Source organism: Vulpes vulpes, chromosome 6 (genome assembly GCF_048418805.1).
Source record: "Vulpes vulpes isolate BD-2025 chromosome 6, VulVul3, whole genome shotgun sequence".
In the NCBI taxonomy this organism is placed as follows: Eukaryota; Metazoa; Chordata; class Mammalia; order Carnivora; family Canidae; genus Vulpes; species Vulpes vulpes.
In genome coordinates this window covers 50724283-50752271 of record NC_132785.1, presented here as the reverse complement: position 1 = coordinate 50752271, position 27989 = coordinate 50724283, and the positions used below count along the sequence as shown (strand labels likewise).

The 27989-nt window shown below is 38.1% G+C and overlaps 1 protein-coding gene across 7 annotated transcripts in view; it reads left to right on the top strand.

Moving 5' to 3' along the window:
- Window positions 1–27989, top strand: part of NALCN (sodium leak channel, non-selective) — a 312076-nt gene that overhangs the window by 230741 nt on the left and 53346 nt on the right. For 6 of the 7 annotated variants that reach the window (XM_072760965.1, XM_072760968.1, XM_072760967.1 and 3 more), the window contains one exon: window positions 12672–12745. In XM_072760965.1, the coding sequence (XP_072617066.1) occupies window positions 12672–12745 (74 nt within the window). Of the gene's footprint in view, window positions 1–12671; window positions 12746–23898; window positions 23986–27989 lie in introns of all 7 variants that reach the window. The other variant, XM_072760971.1, reaches the window with a different exon arrangement.

Below are 27989 nucleotides of genomic sequence, written 5' to 3'. Positions count from 1 at the left end.
TTTGTTTTCTTAAGATTTTATTTATTCATGAGAGAGACACAGAGAGAGAGAGAAAAAACAACACAGGCAGAGGGAGAAGTGGGCTCCCTGCGGGGCACACCATCCCAGGGCCCCAGGATCACAACCTGAGCCAAAGGCAGACGCTGAACCACTGAGCCCCCCAGGAGCCCCATGCCTCTATCCCTTGAGAGGAGTTTTTCTAGTTTCCAAGCAGAAGGCAATGGCTTTCTACTCATTTTTGGTCCATATTATTGAAATTAAACCCTGAGTTTTCTTAAGTAGCATGCTTGTCAGTGAATTGAGATGTAAACTTACTTTTCCAGTAACCATGGTAATGAAAACAGCCCCCTCAGTCCTCACAAGTGAATCATCTTAGCAAAGTCAGAGTGTCCCCCCTGCTGTGGTTGGATCTGGGGACTCTCACTGCTTTTCAGCTGAGCTCCCCAATATTTCTGCCCTGCTGTCTTGTCTGCTGTGCCGTTTCAGGGGTCAGAACCTCACAGAGTCTGAAAAACATGAGGGTACCACACAGTCACATCAGCCTGAAACAGAGGGACAAGGTCTGTCTCAGCCACCCCCTTGTGCCCTGTGCACTTCCTAGTATAGTTTCAAAACCCATATGATTAAGAGCAGGGAGTATTTCTCTGACAGCAGGGCAGTATCTGTCTGCTTTCTCACCTGCCTCCTTTCTGCCAAGCATATAGCAAGTTCCACAGGAAGCCTTCACCGTAGTCAGCTAACAAATGTACAAAAGGAAGAAAGTGATAGAAGCAATTACTAGGTTTTCTTTACTTTTCCCATTTCTATAAGTCTTCACGTTCACTCAGTCATTCAACAAATGTCTATGGAACACCTGTTATTCATCTGGCGCTCTTCAGGGCCATGGGATTTCAACAATGAGCAAGATGTGAGTGGTGCCCTTTAGAAGCTTTTAGACTAATGGAGAGGACCATGAGTAAATGCATGAAAGTAAATGTGTTACAGGAACCTGAGACAGGACTCCCGTAGGCCCCCTTATAGGAGCAGAAAGCTTGAGCAGTGTAGGAGGAAAGGTGCTCCAGACAGAGAGTGAGACATGCAGAAAAGTGCAGGACGCAGAAGATGCTTGACCTAACTGTTCGTCGTGAGAAGCAGAATAGTGATTATGACCAGTCATAGTGATAAGTGATGCAGGTTCCAATCCTCATCTATGAAGTAGAAATAACTCTTATTTTCATCGCTTGCTATAATTATATATGTTAAATGCCTCCCATTGCACTGGCATAATGTATGTTATGTGCCTCTAATACTAAGATAGGATACTGATTCTGAACCATACCATGAGTTCAGACTCAGCAAATAGACTTACATTCATCAATCAAGATGAAGGACTTTTACTTAAACAAGTTAACCTTTGATTGTAACAGTCTAGTTAAGCACAGTATATTAATTACTGATTTATTTTCCTTATTGTTCATGAGTCTGATTTTTTTATTTTCATTTTTTTATATTTTAGTAACAACCCCCATTGCCTATATAGTGTCTCAGGCTCTCAAGAAGTAAATTAAATTTCTCTGGAAAGATGTCCTCTTCACAAAGCCTTGTTGATTGCCAGACAGCATTTTGTATTTTTCTATGTGATTATAGAGTGTTTGATGATTTGCTTCAGTAACTCTGTACATAGCAAGTTACTGATCTATAATTTCCAGGATAAACGTCTACTCACCAAAAGAGAGAGAGAGAGAGAGAGAGAGAAAGAGAGAGAAACCAGCCTATTTTCATCTTTAGGGCTTTTGCTCTTCTGAAAGAATTTTCTAAAATAATAGCTTAGCATCTCTCCAGGGCCATTCAAGATGTCTCTGTAGGAGAAGAGTGGGAGGTTACACGGTGCCACCACTCAGAGGGGCTGGATTGGCAGAGTTACAGACAGTGTGGTCCAGGGGAGGGAAGAAACGGTGTTCATCAGACCAAATGTGAAAACCTATGTACTCTCTTCAGCTTAGAAATGCTCTGGTGGATAATTGATCTACTCACGATAATAGAGAGGAAACAAAAAGATACAAAATACAAGTGAAAACTTTTTCTTACATGTTTATTGATCTTTGCAGTATTTGTTTGAGCTCAGATCAAAATACAGCTGAGTTCCAGTGCACATTTTATCATTTGACATTTATTTCTTGAAGGCCTTTATATGCAAACAGTGTGCAGGGGTCTGGGTAAAAAGTGCACTCTGCTGCTTTTATTCCCTATCAATGATTTTTTTTTGCATTTTATTTGCATATTTAGTTGAGTAATCACTCTTGGTTTGGGATTATAAATAATTTTCTTGGATTCCTTCAGTGTACATCCACTGAAAGTCAAAAGTAAATGTGTCTTAGGATAGAGATCTTCTATAAGTAACACAGAAAGCTTTTAACCACAATTTTTCTTCACTGTCTCCAAAACAGGTATCAGAGCGCTGAGCTTGCAGCTAATACTATCTGTGAAATTTACACTTTGCTCTACTGTTTCAACATTCTTCTCTTTGGAGTATACTTGTACTCATAAGTTTTACTTTCCATTAAGTATAGTGCCAATCTCAATGTGTTACAGTTGTTGCTGGGGCTGGTGTTCTTGTTATTCGTTTTTTGTGTTTTTTTAAAAAAGATTCTATTTATTTACTCATGACAGACACAGAGAGAGAAAGGCAGAGACACAGGCAGAGGGAGAAGCAGGCTCCATGCGGGGAGCCCAATGTGGGACTTGATCCCGGGTGTCCAGGATCACACCCCAGGGCTGAAGACGGCACTAAACCACTAGGCCACCGGGGCTGCTCTGTTCTTGTTATTTGGATCTAAAGTCCAAATACCATTGAATCAATTGGAGAGTAAGCCCTATTCCCTTGTATTATCTGAGGGGCATGGATTTTAAATTCACAAACAGCTGCATGGTTATAAGCATCTGGTATTTTCTCCCAAAATCATAATCCACTCATCTTTTTTTTAATCTCTACAAGTTTCAGCTTTTGTCTTTCTGTTTATGTGAGCTATAATCATGAAGTGTTATGCTAAATATATATTACAGCGGATATCATAGCTTCTTACCAGTGAGCACTGGATATTTAGCATATCTGTGAAGATACTGCTTCTCCTTCATCTTTTGCATCCTTGGCATCATTATACTAGGCTAGCTGATGTCTGAGTTGTTGGATATTTGGCCAAATCGCCAACACAAACCTTAGTGACTAAAGCATTGTTGGGCAATTTAATTCCATAAAAGGCAAGCCAATTAAGTTTCCAATCATTTAATTTCTAGTTTCACAAGATTGTCCTATATATCGAGTGTATTGATGCATTTCAAAAGTGATTAGTCCTCCTTTGTAATTTTTACTTGATTCACATTTGTTATTTCAAGGATTCACTTCATAAGGGGAAAAATTAGAACAGAGAAAAGTTATCTTTAATATTAAGTAATGAATTCATTCTTTAAATATATTCACTAACAAGTTACAGGCAGTACTGGACAGTGGAGGAAAATATAGTAGATAAGGAGTATACCACCCTTCTCATATGGAGCTAATGATCTATTGAAATTCACAGAGAAATAATAAGTTGTTTCATACACAGAGCAGAAAACAACATGTAGGGTGCCCTGGAGCCCAAAGGAAGACTCTGTGTGTGTAGGCATGCACACGTGCATACGTATTTATATATTTTTTGACTTTTATGACTGGTGTATTTTCAGGGTTCAAAATTTATAATGTTGAAATAACAAGATCAAAAATCTTGACCCATCATCTAAAACTCCCTTTTCACAATTCACATTCTAAGACAATTTCAAAGCTCTGTAGCATGCTATTATAATGATATTCACCTTTTTATACATTGTAAGTGACTATTTTAATTTTGCTGCCACCTAATCACCTCTTAAAATTATTTCTTTCCAAGCATAATGTCAATTTTATAAAAAGTTTATTTTATAGAAACATCTTGCTATACACAAGATCTATCATATGCACTTTGAGGTTAGTTTTCAGTTCATAGGTGCATGAAAAATTAAAATACACTTGAATGACGTACCTGCCACCTTCAACCTATGTAATTTTAAGTAATTGCTTATTTCCAATTATGACATTTTATGTGGGAGACTTACTCAATAAGGCAGCTAATTACAATAATTACACTACACCTTTCTAGAAGAAATGACATTCATCAAGCCCTATTCATTGGACCATAGTTTTGTGCTTTATGGCCATATGTTTTTATAAATGTGTTTCCATTTATTATATTTAATATTTAACCTGTTAATATTTTCAAAATGAAAAAAGAAAAATATGGCTCCCAAACTTATTCTCATTTATAAACAGAAATACATTGTTAACAACTCCAAATCAGAAAAAGTTATTCAAATATTTAGAATATGTATGATTTTCTGTCTCAAGTAAATTTTAATGCCTTCATTTTGAAGGAGGGTATCCGAGTGAAACTATTACTCTTCAGACCAGCATTGCAGCATCCCAGAGGAAGCGAGTATTCCTTGCTAGCTCTAGGGTGACTCGCAGGCTGTTGAATAAATTGAATTAATATTCTGCTTAATTGAAAGTAGTGATAGATCCCAGATTTCAAGGAATCAGTAGATATAAAATGTAAATACTCTTATCATACTGACATTAATAGGTTAGAAAAGTTATCTATCTCCTTTAGTGCTTCGGGGTCATTATTCTGAAAATCAGGTATGCATATATAGAACAAAGGAAAAATATAGCTAGTTTAGATTTTGTATCAGGATTTGGGATAAGAGCAAATTCTATGGAGGAACCAAATTTGAGTTCAAGCAAAAAATGTTGCATCATGATATAGTTTGGAAAATGCTTTTTTTTTTTTATTGTTGGGTCTAATGACATTTGACATAAACATTATGTTTAGTGACAAGATTTGAACACTGCAGGTATACGTCTAGACTTCTAATTGTGTTCTTCAGTTTGCAATTTGGAAGGCCAAGACAACATAATTTCTATGAATATCAGATTTCTCACCTGTAAAAAAAGAATAGCATGTACCTATGAGGATTAATTTGAAAACTCAATTTAAAATGTGTATAATACCTCAGCATGTGATCAAAGAACCAAGAAAATTAATAAGGATTTAGAAGATTTGAAATACAGAAACCAAGAAAATTAATAAGGATTTAGAAGATTTGACCAGCCTTCATTCAGTGACTAGAGAATGCACATTCTGATTGAGGGACACCTAAATAATTTACAAAATATGGCCACTTATGTACCACAAAGGAATTCTAAATATAAACCAAAGCAGTATCCTAAAGAAGACATTATTTGACAAAAGTGTAATAAAATTAGAAACTAAATAACAACCACAAAACACCAACACATTTCAAAATCTAAAAATCACTTCTAAATAATTTAGGAAGCATAGAAGAAACTGCATGGAAATAAAAAGTTTCTAGAACTGAAAACTAATAAATACGAAGTAGCTCAAACTTGTGAGAAGCAGCTAAAGGCATGTTTAGAGGGAAAACTATAGCCTTTAATGTATATTTAATAAAGGAATAAAGGCTAACATAAATTGTCCAAATATTAAACTCAAGAATTTATGGAAACACTAACCAAGAAAACATTAAGACAGCAGAAGAAAAAAAGAGATAAAAGTAGATACTAATCAAATGGGGAAAAAAGAAGCAGTAAGTAATATCAGTAAAACTAAAATTTTGTTCTTTGAAAGAACAAATAAAAAATGATAAGTCTGGGCAGCCTGGGTGGCTCAGCGGTTTAGTGCCACCTTCAGCCCAGGGCGTGATCCTGGAGACCCAGGATCGAGTCCCATCTTGGGCTCCCTGCATAGAGCCTGTTTCTTCCTCTGCCTGTGTCTCTGCCTCTCTGTATCTCTCTCTCTCTCTCTCTCTCTCTCTCTCTCTCTCTCTCTCTCTGTCCCTCATGAATAAATAAATAAAATCTTTATAAAAAATGATAAATCTACATCAAAATTCAAGAAAAAAAATAAGGAGTCTTCTGGAATGATGACAGAGGCATTGGCATAGTTTTTTAATCTTGAATTCCCACATGAAAGTAAACAATACTTAGTAACCAAAATCGATAGACAACATTTAAAACAAAACTAGATAATTCACAAACCACAAGTCAAAGCAGGTATAGACAAAACAAATAACCCCATGATTTGCATGGTAACTTAGTCTGTTTGGGTTGCTATAACAAATACGACAGGCTGGATGACTCAAAAAATAAGCATTTATCTCTCAGAGTTTGGGAGGCTGGAAAGTCTCAGACCTAGGTGCTGGCAGATTGAGTGTCTGGTTCCTCTTTCTGGCTCACAGATGGCTTCCGTCTTGTTGTGTGCTCCTATAGCAGAAAGAGGAAGGGCTCTGGTTTCCTCTTCTTATGAGGGTACAATTGCCAACATGGGAGCTCTATCCTCAGGACCTCCTTTAAATGTAATTACCTGCCAGAGGCCCACCTCCTAATATCTTCTCTTTGGAGGGCTAGAGTTTCAACATATGAATTTGGGGGTATAAAACATGGTATTGGTGCCTGTGGGAAAGAAGCTAAGGTTAGTTACAGGACATGTAATGCCTTTGAGAACAGGAAAACACCTGCCTAGCTCCATCCACACTGAAAAAAACATCCAGGAATGGAATCAAAATTGAACAGGCCAGCAACAAGAGTGATGAAGGGAAAAGTAGATCCAGACAAAATCAGTGGTGTCTGTTATCCATAACAGAGCCAGGAAATCTCAGAAAGAAGGCTGCCATATGGACCACTATGTCAAAACAACAGAAGAATCTCTGAAGCTAGCAAGAAATACTGAACTGTTCAGAAAAACTGTGCTTAAAAGTGAGCAACAGAAATTTATCAAAGTCAAATTTCCTACAAAAGTTGTAAGAAAAAAAGAGTAGGAGCAGAATACCATCACAATAGACAGTGAAAGCTTACCATAAAGACATACTCACAAATGGCTCAAATTGTAGCATACAATGGCAAAACGAGTTAAAAAACATACAGATTGCATAAGACGAGAGTAACAACAAAAGTAATAAATTCGTACATAAGGTGATAGAACTCAGGAAAGAAATACAGTTGACTCTTGAACAACATGAGTTTGAGCTGTGCGCATCCACTTATGTGCAGATTTTTTTGATAAATACAAAAAATACAGCACTATAAATGTATTTTCTCTTCCCTATGATTTTCTTAGTAACGTTTTCTTTTCTCTAGCTTACTTTATTATAAGAATACAGTATATAATACTTATGATGTACAAAATATGTGTTAATTTACTATATTATCAGTAAGGCATTCTCAATAATAGCCCCTTAGTAGTCAAGGGGTTTTTTGGGGAGGGTCAAAAGTTATATGTGCATTTTCAACTGAATGGGGTGTCAGTGCTTCTAACCCCTGCATTGATCAAGGGCCAACTGTATAAATAAAAGCAATGAAGACTAAACTGGAAAGAACATAAAGTGATCACATACATCAGATGATACCTAAAGAAAACTAGAAAGTGAAGAAGAGAAAATTTTAAGATATGAAGAAAGATGAAAATGATTTTAAAGAAAATGACAAATTGAAGAAATCCAAAGAAGGTCCAGCATCTAACTTATAGAGAGCCTAAAAGAAGAAAACCAAAGCAATAGCATGGAACAAGCATTAAACTTTTCTGAAATATAAGATTTGAAGCTACATATTGAAAGTACATGCCATGTAATGGAAAATATCAACCACGAATGACAAAAAATAAGACATATTCCAGACAAATTACAGGACTTTATATATAAATGTATATTTAAAAGGCTATCGCTCTTAACTATAGAGAAAAAACTGAGAGTTCCTAACAGGGAGGTGCATGGGGGATGGGTTAAATGAGTGATGGGCATTAAGGAGGGCACTTGTCGTGTTGAGTGCTGGGTGTTCTGTGTAAGTGATGAATCACTAAATTCTACTCCTGAAACCAGTATCATGCTATATGTTAACTAACCGGAATTTAAGCAAAAACTTGAAACCAAAATATAATAATAAAAGAAAATAAATAAGTATTCAGCTCAAAATAAACAAAAGTCTTACAAAGGAAAGAAGGAATGCTTTATGTCAGAAAAAATTAGAGTTATATATATGGGATATCCAGAGAGAATATGTGAGCCAGGTTGTTTTTATACCCAGGAAAACTGACTCTCAAGTCTAAAGAGGGAATTAAAAACAACTGCTATTAAGATGTAAGGATGTATGTTGTTCCTATGAGCCTTTCCTGAGGAAACTTCTAGAACACGTTTCAGACAACCCCAGTGAATTCCAAATATGACTCTATGACAATGACAAAAGAACAGGTGCTGAACATTCTTAAACTATGTATAACTATGACTTATGAGGATTACAATGAAGAGAAAAATATGTAATAGCTATTTTCTGAGTACAGTACAAGTGTACAAATGAGAGGAAAATGGAAAGAATATATGCAAACGCTTTTTAAATATCCACTAATTGTATTGTGTTAGAACAGGTTTTGTAATTCTAAGACTCCTGTCCATGAAATATGAAATAAAAATGAGTTATTATCAGACAATCTAATGTCTGTCATCCTCTATGTACTTGAAAAATCAAGATGTAGGGTGGAGGGATACAGATACAGAAGAGATACAGATGTCATATGGAAGAAATGAGGTAAAAACCCTATGCCCTGAATTTAAATTGAAAATATCAGAATAAACTCAGGCAAAGTCTTCAGAACAGTGACCAACTCAGTAGCAATGAGAATCACTGGCATCTAAATTATGTTTTTGAAACCCATTTCTCAATAAATAAACCAGGGGTTTTTGGAGAAAATTGTTAATTTGGAATAGGAAGCATATATAAGATAAGCGTGGGATATCTTGCCATATCTAACAAAGAAACCTAGACAATAGAGTCAGGGCAAAAGAATCCATGGGCCATCTTGAGAAAACTCCCAATGAGCACAGTTGGGATGCTTTGACCTAACATGAGGATAATGATTGTAATGGATTGAAACCAAATATAATCCTTGAGTTCATAATGGCATTTTTAAACTAGTAACTGGTCGCCTTCAGAAGATGATAGAAAATCAATTAATTATATAAAAATGAATAAGTAAAGGTAAAGAATCAACATTTATCTTACCTTTTCCATATGAACTATATTACTGATTAACCAAATAGTACATGAAAGAAAGTCTCTTATTATAAAAAGTATTCCAACTAGCATGTGAGAAAGAAGTGGCAGTTTTACAAACTGAATGAATCAATGATCTAAGCAACGAATATCAATACTACTAACATCACAAAAAGAGGAACCATCTGGCATTATATGCCTTGCGATGAAAGATACCACCACCTATGGCCTTGCCAAAGCGATTAAGTGTGAGCCTGATGAGGCTCTAGGTCCGGCTGCCAATTTGCAGGAAGTACAGAAGACAGAGAAACATGTGAAGTGTGCCATGAATGTGCACTTGGGAAAATCCAGACTCTTGGAAAGTACAGGTCATATGGCCCAGGTCCTTCAATTTAGGGTGGGCGGGGCACTGTAGATTAAAAGATGTTAAAGAAATTGCCAGAAAATCAGCAAGATCCATCCATTGCTGTGCCCTTCAGCTCCAAGTTGTTCAACCACAAATAACTGCAAATTTGAACCTCCTGAATTTCATGTTAAAGGGCACAGTTCTAGAAACATTTTTTTTAGAAACACCTTTCAAATTAAAATTTTAAGACCAAAAAAAAAAATCATCTCTCTATTGTTTGAACATTTAAACTTATTTTTTGATAATTCAGCCAGAGAATGGTTATCTTCTGTAGTTGGATGTATTAGGTTTAGAAACAAAATAAACCACCAGAAGAACTCCCTATGATGTCACCCATACTCCTCCTTTTAAGTCCTGCATGTCTGACATGTTTAGAACCAGAAGAAACAATTGCTTCCTTAGATGTAATCGAAAACTTCAGATCTAAAATTACTTATCCTGAAATTGATTTCTGTATTCCTTGTTTTGATCATCTCTGATTACTGTCAGTATCTTTGAGAGCCACAAGAGAGCACTGCAGAGCAGTGTAGCTCTGAGTCCTTGGGACTAGCAGTGTCCTTTTCGGAAAAAAAATGTGCAAAGCTTTACTGTGGAAATAAAAACTGGAAGAATAATAGATAATCTCTATAGGCCTTCTTTATTTACTGGGTGAAGAAGAACAGTTAAAATATATAACTATCTAAATACATATCTAGGCTATCAAATATGCATAGACATAGATAGATGATAGATAGATAGATAGATAGATAGATAGATAGATAGATATGTAGATATTTCTTCTTTTAAAACATCCTAAGGCATCTGGGTGGCTCAGTGATTGAACAGAGTCTGCCTTTGGCTCAGGTCATGATCCTGGGGTCTTGGGATCAAGTCCCACATCAGGATCCCTACAGGGAGCCTGCTTCTCCCTCTGCCTGTGTCTCTGCCTCTCTTTCTGTGTCTCTCATGAATAAATAAATAAAATATTTTTTAAAAAAAGGATGAAATAAGAGCGATGGGGTCCAGTCCTCTCCCAAAACCTGCTGTCTCAGGGCCCCCATAGCCTCTCCCATGACCATGCATGTGCCTAAGGTATCAAAAGGCAGAAGCACCATCATGATGGGACCCTGCAGCTGAGTCTTCTGTCTCTGAAAATGACTTTAAATAACATTCCTTGGAACACAGGCTGCCAGCTCTAGGAGGTCAAATCAATGCCAAAAGTCACCTCTTCAGGGCAGGGGAGGAGATTTAAGAAAGTTTCATGATACATCACAGTAAACAGCCTTTCTTATACAACCCTGACAGTATAGTTTCTGGAAAAATTACACCCACTTTTAGCTCCTTGTCTATGCATTAGTTTATTCTTCCAAGAGTTCTGGTGAATAATGAAACCAGTTCAGCTTTTCATTATTGAAAAAAATAAGAGTTTACCATCTTTCCTCTTATGAGGAAAATTGCCAATGTGTTCAATGATCTTTCCCTTCATTGCAGATCTACTGTAAAAAATGAGTTATATTGCTGGTTATGATGTTATCTAGGTCATCAAGTGTGCCTGAAAAGGCCAGTTTTGTTCACCACTTCCTCTCCAGCTGTGGCCATGTGGACGTACTAGTTGACAGTACAGCAGTTGTTTATAGGCTTGTTTGTAGATCGGAGCTCTGTGACTTTGCACCTGAAGTCACTACCTTGTTTAAAAGAAACTGGATGATCTATTTTTAGTGAACACAGAGTTGTTCTGTCTCTTGCTTATCCCTCAGATCTGTTTGGAACACATTATGCCTGACAGTATTTCCTCCACCTAGCTCAGCACTTATGCAAATAGTCTTCACCAGATTACTTTGCCCCATACAAGCATTTCCAACTGCAGTCCTTTGCCCATGTACTCCTTTGCTATGAAAAATCTTAACCATTCTTAAAGTCTCCGTGTGACTTCTTCTTTAATGACATCTTTGCTATTTCAGACACACCTATTTCTCTCCCCACCTGAGGTCCTATAGCCTTCTTATCTTTCCTACTAGACATATCATCCAGCACTTTACTATCTACTTTTTACTGGTAATGTCATGCGTCATAACCCTGCCTTTGTAACTCTGCTTTTCAATTCTGATAAGCAAGAATTCTGAATTAATCCTAGTTAACCCGTATATCTAATAGCCACTAATATACTAAGCACTTAGTAACCTAGTCTATTAATCAAGATGAGCAGGTTGTTGTCCAAGTATTATCTTTGGTCTGACTACTGGAGTTACACTTTCTAGTAATTTGTTATTATGAATCTTCTAAGGATGACATGCTTCCCTGTTCTTTCTGTCCTGTTCTTGCTCATTTTGGTTCTCTGTACACCTGTCACCCCTCTGACTTCTGCAACTATTTAGCAAGACAGGGCTGAGTTTGGAGAATCTTCTTGTTTGTAGGCAGCCTCCAGGATTTTGTTTTCCTTAGTGCTTTTCCTTGGAATAATTTCACCCTTCTTAACTAGGAAGCAGCCTTGAAAGTTCATCTCATTTGTCTCCATGCCTGTAGGCAAAACAACTCTTGAACTCATCCATCAGATTAGTATTGGGTCATAGGCCAAGAACCTGCAACAGTTGTAAGGTGGATTAGAGAACGTTTTATTGGACAATAGCAAGAAGGAGTCCAACATTTGTTTTAATGCCTTATTTAAATTTAATGTTAAATTCCCTGAACACTGAAAAGCCTGTTTAGAGTAAGATGTTATTTATTACTGGTAAACATAGCCAATCTATCACCGCCAGCCATATGGCCCCACAAGCTTGTTTACATTTCTGCTCAAATAAAAGTAAAAATAAAAGATAAAATTAAATGATAGAATCAGGGTGCCTGGTGGTATGGTCCATTAAGCATCTGACTCTTGGTTTTGGCTCAGGTCGTGATCTTGGGGTTCTCAGATGGAGCCCTGCATTGGGCTCCATGCTGAGCTCAGAGACTGCTTAAGATCCTCTCTCCCTCTCTCTAACCCTCCCACTTGTTCTCTCTGTCTCAAATAAATAAATAAATCTTAAAAAAATAATAGTATCAATCATATAGTGATGTTTTAGTGAAAAAAATCATGTTTAATGTTTTAATAGTATTATCTATGTAATATATATAATGATTTGTCAATATATTATCCCTTTACATTACAAAACTAAAGTCACGCTTCTAATTTTTTAGCTTCGCAAGTCTGTTTTCAGCATCAGGGCAAGGAATCTTCTAGAGAAGGAGACTGCAGTCACTAAAATCTTAAGGTAACACCATTAAACATTAGTACATATGTAAACACAAGCGGGTTTGTATTAAGCAAAGAAGGGCTCTTTCTTTTTAATGAACTAATATTCTGAATATAAATATATATTCTTTCTGCTAGAAAGTAGGTTTGGGTAACTATATATTTATAAATAATGCCAAATATATCATTAATATCTTTCCTGAGAAAAGTAATGTTTTATTACATCAGTTGTGCATTTGTTTTCAAGTACTTACACATAAATTGTAAGTATAAGCATTTAGATGAAAATAACTTACTTTTATTCTTCCATGTTTTATGTCTTTTGTGATACCTAAAGGACAAATCACAATCTAAGGGGAAAATAGTAAAAGGGTAAGCTTTTTAGAAGTTATTATCATTTATTAATCTATGAATAATAAATGTATTTAAAATCTGTAAGAATCAAAACCATATCCCTTTTAAAATGCTTATGAAAATGTCATTTAAAAAAAGAAAATATGTCATTTTAATGCTACTTTCTTAAACCTGCCTTCATGAAGTATCAAAGGAAAAACAAGCTAGCTACTTAGGAGTATCTTATAAGACTGGCATAATATGAAGTAACATGATCTTTATGAAAATGTATAAGCATTTGGAATGTAATTTATCGGTGCACATATTCCACAGATGTGTAATGATACAGCTAAATACTAGGAGGCTGAAAGGAGAATGGCTGACAAGGTAAATGGATGAATTTATACTGGGAAGCCTCCCTCCACTCTTGTGCCGAAGAGGAGTTAAACTCTCTTCTACTCTACCTCTGTTTCAAGAATAGTCATTAAAGAGTTTTTGCCAGAGTGTATATCACTATAACCTGGGTAACTGTAATAAGGAAAGAAGGCTAACATAATGGACTTGAGAATCTATTTTGAGTTTATAACAGTACCTGAAATTCATAAGCCAAAAGTGCTCCTAACTGGTCAAGACAGTATTTTGCGTATTCATTATTTCCTCAGCTGACAGTTCATGCATAGATATGAGTATGCACCAGAATACCTTTCCTGAGAAGAAAAGAAACATTTCTGGGGCTTGTATGTTATTACCACAAAGTATGATAAGATAATCCTAAAAGGTCTGGTTTAATAGAGAAAGGAAAACTTCTCAGGAAATTTGTAACCTGTATCTGAATTTTGGTGTGCTTCCAGCTGGCTCCATCCTGGCACTGCCATCAGATATTATGGGGCTGGCCTTAAGCACTATGTGGTACTCCAGGGTCTTTATCAAGCTGTAACTACTATCCTAGACAAATTTCTGGTAGTGTCAATCCCTAGCTTCTTAAAGACACTCCCCTGTTCATGTAAGACAGACCCCGTGCAGGTCCAGCCCTGCAAGAGTGCCCCTGCACTCTGAGGGAAGAGAATTCAGCCTCAAATGCACCATGATCCATGAGGGGATTGTAATGCACTGGCCTGTATTCAGAGTCTACCTGCCAAATTAGGCACCACGATGACATTACCCACCTATGCAGAATAACTACCTTCCTGAATGTACACCAGGGACCTCTGAGCAGAGACAGACAGGGATACTTGCAAGAAGCCATTTCCAGAGCCTCACTTACCTATGAACTCTTCTTAAATTTGGTCTCCTGGTTTTCCTTTTTCACCAACTCTTCCTTAGTCATCTGCTCCTAGTTTACAAAAGAAAGGTGAGGACTCTCATTCACACACACAGGAAGGTGAAACTATGGTGTGTGTTGATCTGGGTTGCCAAACACAGGGACCATTCCCACACAGTGTTTTCCAGAAGGAGGATTCCACTGGGTGGCATCTTACTGTCTTATTGTCTATCCAAGTGACAAGTTTTTGGAAAATCTCCTTCCAGGAATTCATCCACCTTAAGGATAGGCCTTAGAAATAATGCAGATGTCACATGGGCATGTGTTAACGTGTTATTAGATTTAGAACATAAAGTCAGGCTTTTTCTGGCAGATTTGGCTTATCCACATGACACTGAAGGCTGACTTCATGATGCCCAAATTCATAAACGTAAATGCATTAGATGGAGAAGACTCTCCAGTGTTTTCTCAAAGTCATATTGAAGCACAGATATGATAATGCTAGGAATCACATCCTTTACTGCTAATTAACACTGTAAGGGGGAAATTTAGCTGTTGATTTTCAAATGTACAGAAATGTTTTGAAAAAGAGAAAATTTGTTTAAAAGAGAGAGAGAGAATTTGTAAGGGTACCTGAGCCAATTTTTTTTTTCTGAGCCAAATTTTTAAGACCATCAGGGAATAGAGACACCCTCAGACTTGCCCAATAATTGTGTAGTTTCAGGGACACTCGGAGCCATTTTCACTTTACGACAGCCCAGCACACCACAAAATGAGAGGCAGCTCCCTGGGGGTGCTGGAGCTGTTAGCCAGTCAATCTCAGGAAATACAATGCTACAATGAGAAAAAAAATTAAGATTTTTTTAAGAATATAAATTTAATCTTTAGAAAAGCCCATTTAACTCTTTTCTCCTGTGAAAATGGTTTCCTTGTTGGTGCTACATTAGTCTCTGTAAGAACTAAGGATAGGATGTCAAACTGAGAGTTTCTTTGGGTAGGCTTATCTCTTTTCACTCATAATATAGTAGTAGCAATAATAATAATAATATAATAATATTATACCTGCATTATAATGTAACCTGTAAGTAAAAAGGTCGAGAATAGATTGGATCCATGGGCATTTTTCATGCTGTTTTCCAAGGAGTAACAACAACTGAAAAGACAAGGAAAGAACAGATAAGAGAAATTAAAAAAAAAAAAAAAAGGAAAACATTTACAGTTACAGTCACCTCAGGCCAAAATAGGAAAGAAGGAGAAGTTTCTAACATTCTCTCAGGGTCTTCTTACTCCCTGGGGAGACTCTCCTCCCCTAGGCTCAGCCCTTTCTCTTTGTTCGTTAAGCTACAGTGTTCCTGGGTAAGTTAGAAGTAGAAAGACAAATCCTCCATGATGTCAATTACATGTGGAATCTAAAAAAGTCAAACTCATAGAAACAGTAGATTGGGGATTGCCAAGAGGTGGGGGTGGGGGGCAAATAGGGAGATAGTGGTCAAAGAATACATATTTCTAGTTTTAAGCTGAATGGGTTCAGGGATCTAATGTACAGTCTGGTGACTCTTGTTAATAATACTGTGTTGTATAGTTGACACTTGCTAAGAAGAGTGAATCATAAATATTCTCACCACATACACACACAAAATCATAATTATGGGAAGTGATGCATGCGTTAACTACCATCATTGTGGTATCTTTTTACAATACATACACACATCAGTGTGTATGCCTGGGTGGCTCAGTTGGTTAAGCATCGGACTCTGGTTTTGGCTCAGGTCATGATCTCAGGGTCGTGAGATAGGGCTCCAAGCTCAGGGTGGAGTCTGCTTGAGGCTCTCTCTCTCTCCCTCTGCCCCTCCCATTAGTGCTGTCTCTTTCTCTCTCTCTCTCTCTCTCTCTCTCTCTCTCTCTCTCTAAAAAAAAATAAATCTTAAAAAAAAACATATACATGCCTCAAATCATGCTTTACAACTTATATTTACACAACACTGTTAATCAGTTATCCTTCAGTAAAGCTGGGGAAAGAATGGCCTCTTCCATGACTATTTGCATTTTGAAAGGGAGATTTTGAAAAGAACTTTAAGACAAGGAGGTGGGGTGGGGGGTGGATCCCTGAGTGGCTCAGCGGTTTAGCACCTGCCTTCAGCCCAGGGCGTGATGCTGGAGTCCTGGGATTGAGTCCCACGTCAGGCTCCCTGCGTGGAGCCTGCTTCTCCCTCTGCCTCTCTCTCTCTCTCTCTCTGTGTGTGTGTGTGTGTCTATCATGAATAAATAAATAAAATATTTTTTAAAAAGACAAGGAGGTACAGATTATGTATCTTCGTGGATGGGTCTGCCTTGTTATGGAAGAATGGAAGTCCACCAGAGACTTGCTGTAGCGCTGTATCACTCTTGATTTTCCTTAGTCTTTTATTTTCATAGTCCAAGTATTTACTGTCCTTAATTTCATCTAAGAGGTTCCTCCCCAGGGAGGCAGGCAAGAGCGTTATGGGAAGGCATAGAAAGAAGATCTCAGCTGAACCTTTTTAGCAAGTATGTCACAGGTGGTGAGCATGTGTTTTGAATTGGGTGCGGATAGAGATAAGTCACATAAACTTGAAATCCAATGTGATATGAGGAAGATAATATGAAATATTAGTGTCTTAGAAATAACTTTTAAAAATAACAAATATTAAAAAAAAATAAAAATTTAAAAAAAAAAAAAAAGGGATCCCTGGGTGGTGCAGTGGTTTGGCGCCTGCCTTTGGCCCAGGGCGTGATCCTGGAGACCCGGGATCGAATCCCACGTCGGGCTCCCAGTGCGTGGAGCCTGCTTCTCCCTCTGCCTATGTCTCTGCCACTCTCTCTCTCTCTGTGACTATCATAAAATAAATTTAAAAAAAAATAACAAATATTTGGGGGAAAGGATACAAAACAAATCTCTGATCTAATGTATCTAGAGACCTGGCTGTGTCAACAGGCAAATTATTTAAATCCTCAGTTTCCTAAGAATTTAAAGATTGGAAGAGGTGATCCTCAGGGTCCCCCCTAGTCTAACACAATCTACTGAACTTGGTGTCAGCATCTGGCTCTGTTCCTCTCTAACCTTAAGTAACTCCCTTACGTGCCTTTGCAGTGTAGACTGCCTAGATTGGTTGTCTGAGTAATCTGTTGATTAATCAGAGTGAAATTTAATACTTGTCACAGTGAGGGAGGCCACCACCTCAGCACCCTTACTAACATCTCAAAAAGGATAGATCAGGAGTGGATATTTATAACGTTTGGGGTTTAGGTTTAAGTGTTTTCAGTGACTGAGATTGAGCAGAATTCTTGATGTAAGAGTTAGATCATTTCACAATATATACAAACATCAAATCATTTTGTTGTATACCTGAAGCTAATAGTGTTACACGTCAATTATAGCTCAATTTTAAGGAGGGCACATGATGGGGTGAGCGCCGGGTGTTCAATGCAGCTGATGAATTATTGAAAACTACCTCTGAAACTCATGATGTACTATATGCTGGCAAGTTGAATTTAAATAAATAAATAAATAGTTGAGGACTCTTAGGGATACATAAGTCATAAGCAGCTGTTATGGACAGGTAACCATTACTGTGCTGGGGGGGGGCAGCCCTGGGGGTGGGGGCACAGTAGGGGGGACACCCCTTTGCCTCCCTGTGCCCCCAGTGTTCTTTCCACCTGATTTGGCTCCACATTTCAATTGTCAGTTGTTCCAAGGGAGTCTGCACATCTGTTTTTTACTTTCCTTCCTGATGTGGGGTGACTTTCTGTTGTCATCTTCAATCTAAGTATCTATTCTCTTCTCTCTTGAATTTTTAACCATGTACGTGCATTGCCTTTAAAAATAAATTACAACTAATTTTTAGAAACAGCAATTAGGGGCACCTGGTTGGCTCAGTTGGTTAAGTGTCTGCCTTTAGTTCAGGTCATGATCCTAGGGTCCTGGGATCAAGTCCTGCATCCGGCTCCTGCTCAGAAAGGAGCCTGCTTCTCCCTCTGCCCTTCCCCCTGTTTGTGCGCACTCTCGCTTTTTTATCTCTGTCAAATAAATAAATAAAATCTTTAAAAAAAATAGAAAACGGCATTTAAAAAAAGTGTTTAGGATTGATGGACTGAACTGGGCAGGGTCTTGGCCTGAGTCTTGATGAGAACCAATCATTTTTAGGTGATTGGTTTGACCAGTTGAATGACATATTATCTAGACATATATGTCTAGAGACATATTATCTATAGACAGTCCCTCAGTCTATAATTCAGATAAGTGGTTTTTCAGAAACTTCCTAAAGCTAATGATGAGATCACTTATTGGTTAAGAGCCTTAAATTCTTGGACAGGAATTTCCTGGAATGAATAGTAAAGTCATATTGATGGAGGGGCCTGAGTTCTTAGTACTAATTAAGTGGCAGGGCTGCCTGGGGTCTCAGTGCTCAGGGGATCCACATTTCCATTTGAAACAGGATAACGTTATTCCAGAAAAGAGTATGCCATATACCTTTACTATGAACAGGAAATTCAAGCCGACAAAGGAAAAAGTCAGAAAGAAAGAGGCCTGGAGTCTGAGATATTTGAATCACTGGAGTCACCAGTGACTTCTATACATAATCATCTTTAATTTGTTCATTTGTGTTCTTCTACATAGCACTTTTTTAAAAAAATTAATCCGTGCTCTGCAAAACAGAAATGAACTTCTCCATCTATTTGGGAACTCTCTGATAGAAACAAAAGTGGGGCATTTCAACAGAACTTGAGAATACAGTCACATGCTTGCCTGTAAGGGATTCAGTTGGCACAAATGGGCATCTGTATTGTTTTCTTCAAGACTTATCTGGAGAGGACTGTAAGAAGGAGGATGTTCCACCACCTAAATTGTAAACTCCAGGGTTGCTATTAAATTCGCTCTCATTTTGACATGGCCTACACTGTTCAGCTCCACTAAAGAAAGCTTCCTTCAAAAGGCAGTGACCTTTTCACTACATCAGGAAGAATCAAAACAAATAGCAATGTGCTTTCAGCAGCCTCGCTGCCTCTACTGAGATTTCTCCCATTCAGAGCCCTGAAATTCAGCACGAATGCATTATCATTCCTACCAGGCGGAATGCATAGAGAAATGTCAAAATAAAATAATTAAACGTTTTACATTACTTTGGAAAATTCCATCCTTTGCCATCAGTACCTTGCTAGCTAGGAAGTATCTTAATAGCCTTTTTGAATGATTGGTCTAGGATGATATTTGCATTCTGATATTTGGATTGGATTCTGATATTTGGATCTATGATGAAATTTTCCTTGCCGCACACTCGTATTAATAATTTTTTAAAGTCTAAGGAATGGTCATTAGTTGACTGCCACTTACTAAGAAAGAATTAAATATAAGTAATGATATGGGGGGTTAGTTTTTCTCTGCAAGAATCATTTTTTATTGATTAGAAATACAATTTGGATACTACTTAAATATAAATAAAATCAGAATGTATTTCTTAAGATACAGATTCCTAAATAGCATTAGCTGGATTTTCTTCCTGAAAGGACTCATTTATCCAAGAAATACTTCTGTAGCATCTTCTATGTGCCAGGCATTTTCTGAGAATCTGAACACATAGATTATTCCCTCAAGGAGTAAATGTTTGCCCTGAGAACATGCTTATGACACCGTCAGGTGTGAATAATACCTTCAATAATACCTCTAGTTCTGTGAACACAACTGTGACAAGAAAATTCATAACGAGCATAGTCACGGTTCCCTTACTGAGTGACTTTGATAATTAAAATAATTTACCTGAAATGTTTCATAAAACAAAGTGTTTTCTACCTTAAACTTATTTCCATTATGCCATGAAAATACTTTTCCAACATGAAGATAGGAGTAGGAAAAGGGAGATGGGAAAAGAATGAATAATGAGTATTTATGAAGACCCACGTATGATGCTAAGGTCTTAATGCATATTATCTCAGCCAATCTTTACAACACACCTATGCAGGAAAAAATGTTATTATTACCCCCATGGTATGTATGACAAAACTGGGTCTTGGACCAGGTGAGTACTTTTTCCCAAGATCACATACCATAGAAATGGTTTTGGGTATCAGACATCATCTACAACCTGATTTCCCAATTTGGTAGCCATATTTATGTATCCCCAACAACTTATGCAACTAAGTTCTCCCATCTACTGGAGGGTGACTGTGTGCTCAACACTGTACTCCTTTACCAGCTCTGTCTCACTAGGTCCTCTTAGCAACCCCTGATAGACAGTGATTATTAACTCTGTTTTTGAGATGAAGAAACATAAGGCTCAGGAAGCTTAGATGAATTACCTAAAGTCACCCTGTTTAGTGAGTCAGGGAGCCAAGGAACCAGGAATCAAACCCTGGTCTGTGTAATTCCAAAACCCGTGTATTAACTATGACTCTATGCTTTCAAATTATAGAGGATCCCTCATTCTTATTGCTTCTCAGGGTACACATACAGATTATGCATCATACAAAGTTGCCAAGTCAAGGGGCAATTAGAAACTGAAATCTAGCCTGCACTTTCCCTGCTAAGACACACCTTCATTGCCAGGCAGTGTCCCTGGCATAGGACTACATCCCTCAAGAGGAAGAGGCATCCTTTTCCAATTTATGCGAAGGTGCTACTAGCATCCTTGCTGTCTGGGGCAGCCTAAATCTTTAGAACCATAACTCTCTCTGGTTTCTTCCTTCTCCCTCCACACCCTCCATAAAATTTCCCATTGTAGAGGGGAGCCAGCCCTGAATTATCTTGGGGGTAACAGAAGTGTCTTCATGGAAGATCTTTTGCTGGACATTTGTCACAACTCAAACCCCAAACTGTGATGGAAAAGCCAGTCAGGAAAGTTCATACCTGGACTGAAATTGTGTGGTCTTCTTGACACTGGCCTACAAAGGTCACCTCATTTCTGTTCAGGTCCAGACAGTCATATAGAGTATGTTGTGTCGGTTTAGGAGAAAGTCCTGGGAATGGAAATCCATGATCTTTGAAATACCTGAAGTGCATCTGTGATGTTTTCCATTCTGCTTGGATGGACCAGGAAAAATTGGTCATATCTCAGAATTAGGAGACCTAGCCAAACAGCTAGAGACCAGCATGTTGCAAGACCAAAGGGAGAGGTGTGGGCATGCTCACAGATGTTGGCAAAGGTGAGCCTGATTGACCTGGCAGGTGGAAGTGGTTGGAGCAGGAGTTAAATCAAGATCACTGGGGAGGAGGGGCTTGATCAGGTCCTTGATCAGGGCCCAAGGACCAGCTGGAAGAGAATCTGTACCTGCGATCAGAGGCACCGCCCGCAGAACAGCAATGGCTAGTGTGGCTGAGACAAGCATGGCACTGTCTTCTGTGTGGGTTGTAACCACCTACCTGGAACATGGTGTGCACCTCACTTCAGAGCCCTGTAACTTCTGGATGGGTGAGGACTTAGCCAGGGGTGCTTTTCCATGGGCTGTAGGCTACAGGAATTTGTTTTTGCCCTGCGGCCTCTTCCAGGTCCCTTTTGTCCCAGCTCCACCTTCCCAGGGTGCAGGACAGGTGAACTGACACCTGAGCTCTTTCTAGAACATAAGCATCTAGGCCACACTCCTCTGGAAGACAGATGAGCCTGATTTTGCAGAGACTAAGGAGATCATGGAGTGTTCTAGAGGAAGGAATTCAAATTAAACCCCCATGATGCTAAGAGGCCACCTGCTCCTATGCACATCATTAGCTATAGGACAAGGGAAATGGAGGAAAGGACAAGCAGCTCCTTCATTCCTATTCTGTTCTCTTCTGTCTAGACCCAGAGCTTCCAGTTCTCTGAAGCAGGACCTATTAAATGGAAATCTAAGAGAGCTTAATAATGCACAGCATTAGCATCTTACCCGGGGTGCTCCTTCCCATTTGACAAGCTCTCCTTTTCAAATTCTTGTTTCATCATTTAGCCTCGCAATTCAGCAGCTTTGGAGAAGGTCATCTGAGTTCTCTGCAGCTCCATATTCTGGGCACGACTAGTAAGATGCACTCAGCCCCACCCAGAGGACCTGAGTGCCTCGCAGCCTCTCACAGACCTGCGGATTAGACTTGCCAACTGCTCAGCATTATGTGCTCCAGCTGCGGGAGGGGAGGGGACCCGGAAAGACCCTGTGGATGAGAAGAAGCAGATACCCCTAAAGCTGGGTTTGGGTCAGTCTCCTGACATAGCAGCCATTTTTCATGACAAGCATTTGGCAAGAATAACCTGAAGTCTTCAAAAAACAGAGTATCGGGTGTTAATATACTCAACATTAATAAAATAACTATTAACATCTGATTTATTAAAAATATTTGTTAACATGTATCATGTATTTATAGATGTTAATATATTTAATACTAATTATTAATATTGAGTATATTACCATCTAAACATTAAATATTGATCAAATATGTAATCAAATATTAGATATCATAAATATTTATCTGTGATTCTATTTAGGCTGCCTAGTTTTTGGTTTCTCTTATTCATAACATTTAAAAACTCTTACAGATTAATTGAAAGACATTTGCAGAAACAGATTAAGTAAATATATGAAAAGTAAGTGTATTCAGAGAGCAATAAGAATATCTGTGGGTGTAAGCATTTGTATAAAAGGTAAAAGGTGAAAATTTCAAAGAGGCAAAATATAACTTAATTTAAGCAAAATAATATATATATTTTTTGCTTTTTTAAAACCAAACTTTCTTTCCTTGAACTTTTCTTAAATTTTTTTATTGAGATGCAATTGACATATAGCATTATATTAATTTCAGGTATACAACATAATTCAAGGGAATTTGTGCATATTGTGAACTGATCATTAAACTTACACCTAGTTAACATCTGTCACCACACATAGTAAAATAATATACCTAAAGATGTTTTCCTAAGTATTTCCCGATTTGCGATAATCAAAATGTTATATTACATTGAGATTGTACATGATTTGTACATTATTACAAAGTGACTGTTATAGTGCTACGAATCAGGAGAGCTACTATTAATTTTGCCTAACAGAAGCAGCAATATATTTGAACAGGATTTTTCTTTTACTATTTTATCGTTGGAGCATAAGGTAATAAGTAGTATAAGAAAATCCGTATCTGTATAAAAATTGGTTCATATGGTTTATGCAACATCTGCAAAATTTCACTTTTGTTATAATAATAGTTCAATCTTTGCACTGTAATTTATGTTTTTCTGAGTCAGATGGAGCATTACTAAATTTTAAATCCCAAATGTGGTGTGCAGTTTCAGACATTCTATTTCCTGAATTATAATAGATGTACTAAAGGCAGAGATTTCCCATGAGCTGATTTCCTTTTTTATTTATCTTACCTACTTATGATATAATGCTTTAAAGCTTCCTTTATGTTTCAATCTACAATGAGGTTCTGGTTGCCCGTGTATTTACATGTGTATTTATGACAACATTTTGATGAATAGCGCAAGATTGAAAAGAATAAATCGGATGTCGCTTAATAGTAAAGAGCTATATCCATTTACTCAGGACTGGGTTGATTCACAAAGGAGTTGGGTATTCACTACGATAAAAATGCAGCTTTTTCCTCATCTCAGCAAGAGGCCATTACAGAGGAGCTCACCTATTAGCATCTGCTGTTGTCTCCCCTTTGGAGGATCTCATTGTCACTTTCCTGGAGTCAGGTAAGAGCCCTGCCTTCCCAGGAAATACTCATTACCCATTCCCTTACACCATTCTACAGCCATAGTTTCATGTAATTACCACCGAAGGACTATTTTCCTGTTTTCTGTTGGTGTGATTACATTATATTAACCAACATTCAATAATACTTTGCAATGTGTAACCTTGTGGAGCTCAAGATTTGAGTAAAATTCCTCAAATTTAACGCTCTGCAAAGTCACATTGAAGTTCCTTTAGACGGTAATTATGTTTAATACCAGATGGTTTCATGCGATCTAACTTTTCTATAATGAATGAAAATAACTTGAAGACTCATAGGCCTCTCTTTCATTACAGAATGTACAGGCTTTTCCCACACCCTTGTTCTGGAACATTAAGAAAGAAGATATGGAGAGAGAGAAAGAAGAAAGAAACCGAGGACCCCCTGCTACTATTTCTATAAACAACTAGTGGTGTTTAAAGGCTAATAAAGCTCCAAAGATCTCTCTTATAACCATAATCTTTGGGCCAATTTTAAAATATTTTAGATGGAGGAATGTCAAGAAAAATAGAGACAATTTCTTAAGACCTGATTCTCTTCCCTCAACCTCCATAAAAGATTATATATATATACATGGCTGTCATATAAGGGGCAATTGAAATTCCACAGCACAAAGGCAATGCAGAGAGAAGGAGAAGAAAAAAAAAAAAGAATCAATCTTTCATATGTTTTTTTCAAAGGCTTGGCAAGAAACCAGGGGTAATATTTTTGCAACTGGGAATGTGTGTTTGCTGAAGAATATTCCCACATTTGAATCATCATCAGGGGTCCTAGTCTTGTTTTACTTTCAAAGGTAGAGAGGGCATAACATTAACCCCAACTGGGAAAAGGAAAGTGCCTCACTGTAATTCCCCTCCAGGGAGCAGGAATAAAGGGATTACATATGCCTGCATAATGGAGAATTTCCTCACTCAGACAAGACAAAAGACTTCATTATTTTTCACCAGACACTTGAAGCCTTGTGCCTCTCAGTTCAAGAAGACAAGCAGGCAGAGCAATTTTCTCTACTAAACCACTAGGTGGAGTTTCTAAAAAACTGGCCTTCTAGTACTTGCCATTAAAAAGAGATATGGAAAAGACATTGTTAAAACCTTAATATCAGGACTCTCTGGTCTGGCCCCTAAGAAAAGCCAGACTGTGCCTGAAGTTCATAGTGTGTGTTTTCAATATTAGCAGCTTCACTTTTTCTCTAGGCAGCAAATAAATGAATGTTTTTGTCCTGCAAATGTATTCGTCTTCAGGTGAGATCAAAAAGCATCTAAATTCTAATAAAAAAAATTTCAAGTGGCAAAATATGACATGGAATGTCCAAATACTCTTCCTTCTGACTAGGTCTGTCACTGAGTAACTTTCATGAAATATACACCTCACTTCTTATTGGTATATTAGTAAAAGCCTCAAATTCCTTACTTACTATTTCAGCGCAGTAGTAGATTCCTATAAGGCACCATATATAAAGATCATGTTCCTTCCAAGTGATGGGTCAGATCCCCCATTTAAGAAATTTAAATGAATTCAGCTCTGCTTCATATCGACTTGCAGGTTTCCCTTAATAGCTTAACATAGTATATAGATAAAGATTTGTACATTTTCGGTTTGCAAGAAGCAATGTCTGATTTTTTATTACTGTCTCATCTCCTATAGGTGTGCAGCCCACTTTTTGAGTGGTATAGCATAGTGTTCTAACTGGAGATAAAATTAAGATCAACTTCCCCTTTAAAAAACATATTTCAGGGGCACCTGGATGGCTCAGTGGTTGAGAGTCTGCCTTTGACTCAGATCGTGATCCCAGGATCCTAGGATCCAGTCCCACATCACGCTCCCTGCAGGGAGCCTGCTTCTTCTCCCCCTGCCTGTGTCTCTGCCTATCTCTGTGTCTCTCATGAATAAATAAATAAAATCTTTTAAAATGTTTTAATTTTTAAAAAGCATATTTTGAACACATGCTATTTCCGCACTTCATAAGCCTTAAGTGATCAAAAGAGACATTAAAATATTTGATCTTGGGCAACCCCGGTGGTTCAGTGGCTTAGTGCTGCCTTCAGTCCAGGATGTGATCCTGGAGTCCCAGGATCAAGTCCCAAGTCGGGCTCCCTGTGTGGAGCCTGCTTCTCCCTCTGCCTGTGTCTCTGCCTCTCTCTCACTCTGTCATGAATAAATAAATAAAATCTTTTTTAAAAAATAAAATAAAAAATAAAATAAAATATTTGATCTTCACAAAATTTCAAGGTTTACTGGTTTCACAAAATTTATTGAGCACCTACTGTGTGCAAGGTGAAGTAATAATTGAGCAATGAGTAAGTCAAGCCCTGCTCTCCTGGAGCTCTTTGGAGAGAGGCACCTATAAGGAACCAAAAGACCAAGGAGAGTGACACAGTGGGAGTGCTGTCACCCTCTTTGGTCTTTAACCCTAATGGTGAAAGATGAGGTGGACCCTACAGGACTTTGATGCCGTGCTGAGCTTCTAGTCTTAATCTTTCTCTGAGGAGCCATAAGATGTTGAAGATTTTAAGACAGCAATGATAACGGTATTAGTTATCATCACTCTTAAATTGCCCGGTAACAAGTTACTCCAAAGCTTGGTGATTGAAACAATGCAGATTAATCTCAGAGTCTGAGTCGGGGACCTGGGTGTGGCTTGGCTGGGTCTCTCACTGGGCTGCAGGCATTTTGACTTACTCGGGAGGAACCCCCTACCTAGATCACTCTCCTGTTCTTAATAAGATTTAGCTCCCCGTGAGCGGTTAGATCAATGCTTCCATTCCTTCCTCGTGCACTGTTAGCAGAAGTCCACCTTTGTCATTCCTTAAAGAGTGGATCTCTTCATTCCACAGAGAGTCCTCCACCCTCTGTAGAATGTTTTAATACCAACCATGACATGGGACAACATGGCAGCTTGTTTCGGCAGAACCAGCAAGTGAGGAAGATGGAATGCATTTGTTTTGTGATCTATCCCATCCCATTTATTTACCTTATATTTGTTTGTTTTTGTTTTTGTCTTTTTTTCCCTTATATTTGTTAAGAGCACATCATTAAGTCCTGCACACATTCTTGGGTTATGCCAAAGCATGAAAACCAGGAGGCAGGATCATTGGGGGCCATCTTAGAAACACCTGCACGGTAGCATTGCAGGAGTTCATTTCAGAGATCACTTTGCTTGGGATAATAACGTACCACGTTTATTGAGAGTGGCTACATGGAGACAGGTTAAGAGATGGCAGCTGTAGTCCATGGCATATATCGCTGTTGATCAGGTTCAGAACAGAGAAGACTTACCTTCCTACATGACCTTGTGTCACAATTGCTCTTCTGTCTTCCACCCTCTGTAGAATGTTTTATTACCAACCATGATATGGGACAAGATAGAAAAGTAAATAATAGCAACTAAAATGTAAATGAAGTGTCGGTGTTTCCAAAGACTGGCACATTCATAATCATAGTTGATCTTCCCTACTCCCTATGAAGTTGGTGGAAAAGGTGCTATCGTTACCCATTTTACATATGGCACACAGAGGCTCAGGGAATGCTCGTCACCTGCCGGAGGTCCCACAACCAAGCAAAAGCTGAGGTTGGAATTGCATGATTCTAAAACTCGTGTGTTCTCAAACTGACTTCACCTTAGGCATCCAGTTGAAGGCAGAACTTTGTATCTGAGCTATGCTGCTGGGTATGAAAGTACTAACCTAATGTGCTGTTTGAACTTTGAGACTAGCAAGTTCCAGATCCAGCCCCATACCTCCCTCAGCCTCCTATGTTGTCCGTCTCCCTCTTCCTCTCCACCTAGCACCTACTCCTCCTGGCCATCGCTCTACCTGGGAGTATGCCAGGAGCTAGCTGCACTTCCTGGGAACATAAGGATGAGCAATTACATGGTGCCTAAAGAACTTGCCATCTAATGAGGGGGGTGACCAATGATGACAAAATGCCATAAGCATTGAACAACTTTGGCTCCATGCTGTAGGAACA